At 30.1% G+C, this 7477-nt stretch overlaps 1 protein-coding gene across 1 annotated transcript; it reads left to right on the top strand.

The window, feature by feature from the left end:
* Positions 1–6514: 6514 nt before the first annotated feature.
* Positions 6515–7198, top strand: LOC112791154 (uncharacterized). The gene has a single exon (XM_025833907.1). The coding sequence runs from the start codon at positions 6515–6517 to the stop codon at positions 7196–7198; it is 684 nt and encodes a 227-aa protein (XP_025689692.1).
* Positions 7199–7477: the final 279 nt, after the last annotated feature.

The raw sequence follows: 7477 nt of genomic DNA, 5'->3' as shown, positions 1-7477 counted from the left end.
TATTTTAGAGAAGACCAAGTAAGTTCTCCATCTATGCAATAAACAAAGCATGCAAAAGAAACTAGGTATAATTAATACAACCCTATGGCCCCAAAATTGCCGCTCTTTTACTTCGAATCCAAATCTTTTAAAATGAAAAAGTTAATAAAATAATAATAAAATAAAGATTTAATTATTCTTAAATTAAAATAATAAAATATATATTTTATAGAAATGATAAAATTAATAATAATTAATTTTTTATTTTATTATTTCATTAACTTTTTTTAGAAGATCTAAATTTTTTATTTCTATTATGCAACAGCAATAAATATAAAATAATAGACCTTCTAACACGTCGTCTCCTTTAAAATCATATTTTTTTTACCGTTACCAAATAATCCATAATGCAATAAGACATTTATTAATACATTTCTCCTTCTTTTTCGAATTAAATATATAATATTTCCAACCCTTCTTGACACATTGAAAAGACTGAGCCAAATTTGAAGATTTTTCTGAAATAAAATCATAAAATTTAGCGACGATAGAAAAAATAAATAAAAAATCCAACCATCAATAATGTAAGAGTTGCACATTTCCTGTCCATGGCCCCCTAGTGATCTATTTTGTCTTGCAATTAGAAGTTTACAAAAGGCCAGGGTTTATATACATATTTAATTTTTTAAGTATTATTATATGCAATATGATTCTAGAATTAGGATATTCCAGGCTTCCAGCTCTCTTAGTATGTGTTCTCTCCTTACACTAAAGAGTTACAAGATACAAATACAAATAAATCAAAATTTCATTGCTGCGAAGTGTTGTTATAAGGTTTATTATTTTGGTTGAACTTAATTGCCTTATGAATATGAAAAATTTTAGAAAAATAATCCATAGTTAACTATCAATTCGATATCCAAAAGATTTAATTACTGACAAAAAATATTTAAAAATGTTGTGGACAAAATAGATCTTGAAAGATTTGAAAATGTAACAAAATTAATCAATAAATATTATATTTTTTGTGAGTGACAAAATACTTGCGTATTTAGTAAACAATTTATTCGTTTGATTTGCATTTTTATAATAATATTTGAATAAATATTTAGAAAATATACAAAAAAATTCGGAACAAAATTTGATCTCTAGATTTTTTATTTTTGAGAAAATATAGTCGTTCATAATTACAAAATTTTAAAAAAATTGTTTGACATAAAATTACTAAATTTTAAGGATGAAAAGATCTTATTTTCTAATAATGATTGCAAATATTTGCATCAAAATAAATCTCCTCGCTAAAGTATTTTTTTTAGAATATATATTTAATATCTATTTTTTTGTCATATTTTTATTTGTCGTTAGCATTTTTTAAAGTTTTTTTTTATCAGCGATCTAAACTTTTAGAATACTATTTTAGTAGTTACTCCTATTTTATATGATACACTAGTCGTTAGGTGGTGCTAAATATTAAATATAGCCTACAAGAAAATAAAGAGTCACATGTAAGATTAAACATAAAACCATGTCATTTTATATGATTCAATTTTAATTTTAGAGTGAGCTATCAATTCTGTTCCCGAATTATCACGACACTAATAAAAGAGAAATTTTTCACATATAAGCGTTTTTTTATACAAGTATTTACAAGTGCACCTTTTTCTTCTTCTTGCGTACGTTCTTCTTCCTCTTCCTCTTCCTCTTCTTCTTCTTCTTCTTCTTCTTCTTTTCTTTCGTTTCTTGCCTTCTCTTTCTCCTTCTTCAATCATTACTGTACGTTTTCACTGCACCTTCTTCTTCTTGTTGCACGTTCTTCTTCCTCTTCCTCCTATTCTTCTTCTTTTCTTTCGTTTCTTGCATTGCCTTCTCTTTCTCCTTCTTCAACCGTTACTGCACGTTTTTACTTCACCTTCTTCTTCTTCTTCTTTCTTCTTCTTCTTCTTTCGTTTCTTGCCTTCTCTTTCTCCTTCTTCATTTACGTACTTTTCTCTCTGTTTTTTTTCTTCATTATTCTCGATTTCCATTATTTTTTGACATCAAGCTCTGAAATCGTTTTTGAAGAAGAAGTAGTAGAAGATGAGGAGGAGAAAGAGAAAGAGTTTTGAATTATGCAAAAGGTGTACTTCAACGAATTTTGGGTGTATTTCTTAAATCCTTTGGATGTAGTTTTTGTAATCCTTTGGGTGTATTTCTGTAATCGTTTGGGTGTATTTATATAATCATTTGAATGAATTCCTGTAACCGTTTGGGTGTATTTTTGTAATCCTTTGAGTGTATTTCTGTAATCGTTTAGTGTATTTCTGAAGTTCAATTATCTTTAAATTTGGCAAGAAACTCGTTTTCATGGAGGAAGAAGAAGAGTCGTTTATAATGCATGGTGAGTAGCGCGCTTTGAAAACAGAAAGTGGTTGAATAACGTGTGTTTATTTACTCTTGAATGTGGGAGTGTAATGCGTATTTTTTGTTGGGCTTATACCAACTTGTAAGACTTATAAGCCAAAAAGACTTGTATGTATAGCAGACCTCCTAATAAAAATAACTTTTACTTTTATTGACGACAAAAAGATTTCATTACATAAGAATGAACTCATATATATTTGTTCAGATTATATTTGCCGAGATCATCTGCATGGGAATTATTATTTGGTTTAATTATTCTATTGTTCCCTATAATTTCACTGAGTTTTCAATTAGGTTTCTATACTTTTTTTTATTGAGTTCCTATATCATATCAGATTTTGTAATTAAGTCTCTGTGACAAAAACGCTTAAATTAACAAAATATTCTGTTAAATAAAACGAATATGCCTAATATTTAACTAAATATTATGTATAGTTTAACAGAATATTCTGTTAATTTCAACATTTTTGTTACGGTAAGAACTTAGTTAAAAAATATGATATGGTATAGGAACTTATATTACAAGAAAGACGCTGAGAACCATCGGATTTACGTCGACGGTTATATGCGGAATTAGCGGCAAATTTTGCGTTGGATACAAAGTAGTTTAGATTTTTCAAAAATGTTTACTGTTGGATTCTACATTTTGACTCTAAATCCGACGTTGATTAGGGGCGCGAAATATGACTTTGTTGGCGCCACAGTTACCGCCGAATTTATCGTCAGTTTTAGCTGACATTAAATCGGTTTAATGAAACGCCGTGTTTCACCAATTTACTGTCAGAGTAATTTGACAATAAACTGGTTTAAAACTCTCTCTCTCTCTCTCTCTCTCTCTCTCTCTCTCTCTCTCTCTCTCTCTCTCTCTCTCTCTCTCTCTCTCTCTCTCTCTCTCTCTCTCTCTCTCTCTCTCTCTCTCGTGCGCTTTGCCGTCTAAGGAGGTGCTTCTGGCATCGTCGTCACCTGCCGGAGCCTCTGGTGCCACTGCCATTAGACTTTGTAGCTGCTGAAGCTGTCAGTCATTGCTGGAGAGGTTGGGAACGTCACCGCTGTTTTTGGTGGCCCTTACCGTCAGTGTCGTCGTCACTACTGGTACCACCACTACTCCAGCATTCTGCAACCACTATCAAAGATAAGTTTGGCAAAATTTTTTAATTTTGTTAAAATTTTTATGTGTGTTTAGGATTTTTTTAAATAATTTATGAAATTATTGATTAAATTAGTATAATGAAGTTTATGATTAAGATTTGATATAGTTTTTTTTACTGTTTTTTATATTTTTTTGTGACTTTAGGTATTTTACTAAATTGTTGACTAAATTATGGTAATGGAGTTTGTAGATAAGGTTTGATTTGTGATTTTTAGTTTTTTCAGATTTTGTTGTGAGTATATGTTTTGTTATGTACTTTATTATTAAATTATTGATTAAAATAGAGTAATGCAGTTTGTGATTAGAAATTTTTGTTATGTTAATTTAACATAAATAGAAATATAATTAAATTAATGTAGGTTAAGTAGGGCAAGATTAACATTGTTTGATTTTGTGTAGTTTGTTGAATTAATTAGTTTTACGTTAGTGAGTTTAATAAATTTTCTTTTTCATTAGAACGATGCTATTTCTCTAAGAATAATTGGATTTCACTTCTTCCGTACTCTGTGCATCCGTGTTTCAGGTAGGTTTTCTATCTTTTACTATAATCAATTGTTTAAAGTTTATGTTCGACTTACTTTTTATATGATAGAGTTTTAGGACGGAAGTGGGAGAAGGTTGCGTAGAGGCAGGCGCCTTCTCGAAACCCTTGTTTGCTAAAAAATTGTGGAGTTATAAAGGGTTGTGCACTAGAATGATTAGGATTTGATATGTTATTGAACCTGTGTTTGTTCTAATACATGCTTGCAGTTATTTTCTTTGTGAAAATTATTATATTTATTTGATGGATGTCTCTGAGTTAAGGGAAATTAAAGTTTTGCTAAAATTTTGTGCGATTTATTTTAATACTTGTTTGGTTTGCAGAGGATTCTAATTATAGGGTATGCTCTATCAGATTTGTAAATACTTCAATAATTTTGTCTTATTCATCGAATTCTAGAGAGTGTGATTCAAAATAATTTCAAGTCATCGTCTATGGATATATGATAGAGATAACAGTAGACGGGGGGATTAAAACATAAATTCTTTAAGGGGTTGACGCGTTTGTTGGGCATGTATTCAGCATGAAACTGTTTTGGAGCTTCTTCCTGTTAGAGTATAATTAGGATCAATTAGATCAATTAGCATTATTTAACATATCTGAATATTTATCATAGGATATTACGTTTTTATTATTTCGATTCTCTTAATACCTATAAATACCCTTCTATATTGTATCGTTCAAATAACTTTAATACACACAAACTTTTTTCTATTGTTTTCTTTTATTCTTTCTAATATGGTATCAGAGGCATGGTATCCTCCTTGAGGAGGATATGTTGATTTTTTTTGTGAAATTACTGTACTTTTTATACTTTTTTTTTGTGTCATTTTTTCTTTCTATATTGCCAATGCTTTGATATAAAAAGGTTTAAGTGTATTCAAGTTATCTAGAATGATACAATATAAAAAGGGTATTTATAGGTGCTAAAAGAATCGAAATAATAAAGGATAATATCCTATAATAAATACTCAGATATGCTAAATAATGCTAATTGATCTAATTAATCCTAATTATACTCTAACACTCTCATACTAACATTTAAGAAGATAATACATTTTGTCTTGAACTTATGTTTTTTAAGCTAATATTGTATAATATTAATTATAAATTAATCTATTTATTTTTAATAAAAATAATGATGAAACTAAAAAAGAGATAAAAGATGGATGAAATTATTATTAAAAATCTTATTTTTATTCAATTTTTATCCAATTTTTATTTGGTATAATTGCGACTCAAATATGTATAGATTTTATTAGATTTAGGGTCGTGTTAGAATTTAAAAAATAAATCCGATATATATTTAGAACTAAATCTAAATTAGGACAAATCCAATTTTATTTAGTCTATATACACTCTAGTTTAGACTATAAGAATGTGATCCTAAGTATACAATATAAGACTTCCATAATATTAGGTAACCAACAATAATATTTGTAATTAAATTCAATTAATTAAGCATTTCAAATAGTATTTTATCCAATTTTTTATCATGTGCTTTCGGTTCTAGTTTTCTGTAAAAAATTTGCTATTATCAATAATTTTAATGATAACGAAAGCGTTGGTCTTTTATTGTTGGTCAAGACGTTGATAAATATAACTATTTCCTCTTCGATAATTTTTTATCAATATTAATGTCGTTCACGACCGTGAATATAGCTATTTAACATTATCGATGAACCCTCTTCTTATTTTTTCTGAAAATAGAAAATAGAAAGAAAAAAGGAAGTAAGAATAATAAAGAAAAAGAAGGAAGAAAACAAAACCAATAATATAGAAGGAAAAAAAAAGAAAGAAAAACAAGAAAAAGGAAAATGTAACACCAACAAAAGAAGATGATAAAAAAACTTGAGATTGATTGAAGTGCTTGATTTATGTGTACTCTCCTTTTCATGATATACTACTTAATATTAGATACAATAAAAAATAATTGTACTTTTAAAATACTTACTTTATCTTTTGAGGACAATATTTAGACATCTAAGTACTATGATTTGACTAAATAATTAGGAGATACTTTTAATACCACAATTTGCTTATAATTAAGTTTCTCTTGCACAATTGTATTTGGTTTCGCAAGTTTAATTTTAATACACTGAATTGTGCATGAATAATTATTGATGTGATCAATATAAAAAATAAAAATTTTAAATATTTTACTCTTTATGATTTACTGATCTCTCAATTCATACAGTAGTAGAAAAATCATTACATCAAATATTCATATAAGATGATCCAAACTCACAAAACACAGAAGATTCACAATGACTTATATCATATTTTATAGCCTTATTTAGTATTTATTAATTGTTGCGACAATTAATTAATACTAAATAAGACAAGTTCTGACTATTTTTTTTCTCCCTAGTATTACCCTGCGAAACAGACCGAGGCAGTTCCGAAGTCTGGATTCATGGTTCACTCACGAATGATTTTTAAGGATGGTCAAAGAGGAATGGAGAGGGTTGGGTGAGATACCATTCACTGATAAACTGAGGGCGTTGACGGTTCCTTTGGGAAGATGGCATAGAGACAACTTTGGTGATATGGACAAGAAAATTCTGAAGTTTGAGGAAGAGATCCAGAAGATTGATGACATAGTTAGTAATGGGAGCTATGATGGGACAGTGGAGGCAAGACGGAAGGCGCTAGTGGCTTGTTGCGAGAAATGGTATGTGAGGAAAGAATTACATTGGAAGCAGATGTCTAGGTCGACGCATGCGAAGGACATGGATAAAAATACGAGGTACTTCCACAACCTAGCTTCTGCCAGACGGAGAAATAATAGGATTGATACTTTAATCATTAATGGTAGATTGATAAGGAATCAAGCTAGGATTAAGATTGCCATAAGGGAGTTTTATAAAGACTTATATCATCAAGAGAGGTCTCCTGAGATGGGGTTCAGAGATGGTCTGGTGGAAAGGATTAGCGATGAGGATTCTAGTGCTCTAGAGATGCTACCGTCACCTGAGGAGGTTAAAGAGGCAGTGTGGGATTGTGAATCGTCAAAGGATCCAGGGTGTGATGGTTACAACATGAACTTCATAAAGAAGTGCTGGGCTGATATAGGTTTGGATTTCACGGCAGCGGTACTTGAATCTATGCCAAGGGACATCCGTTAACTCCACCTGCAAGGTAAAACACAACTCTTGCCACCAATTCTGAGCATCTCCCTCCAACATATGAGTCACTATCTCCATTGACTGTACTTCAGGAATGTGCTGAGTGTACAAGAACCTCTCTACTTCTCGAAACCACTGATCAGCCTCCAGGGCATTGGCGTTTCCATTAAACCGAGGTGGACCATTCTTAAGGAAATCAGTAAGGGTTATTGACTTATAGTATCGACTTATGTTACTCGTACTAGCACTAAGGTTTCCACCTCGACGTCCTTGCACTGG

The sequence above is a fragment of the Arachis hypogaea genome, chromosome 1, assembly GCF_003086295.3.
Source record: "Arachis hypogaea cultivar Tifrunner chromosome 1, arahy.Tifrunner.gnm2.J5K5, whole genome shotgun sequence".
NCBI classification, from domain to species: domain Eukaryota; kingdom Viridiplantae; phylum Streptophyta; class Magnoliopsida; order Fabales; family Fabaceae; genus Arachis; species Arachis hypogaea.
This window is presented reverse-complemented; position numbering and strand designations above follow the sequence as displayed.

Coding starts and splice junctions, on each gene's coding strand:
- LOC112791154 (XM_025833907.1), top strand. CDS start 6,515: ATGGTCAAAGAGGAATGGAGAGGGTTGGGTGAGATACCATTCACTGAT.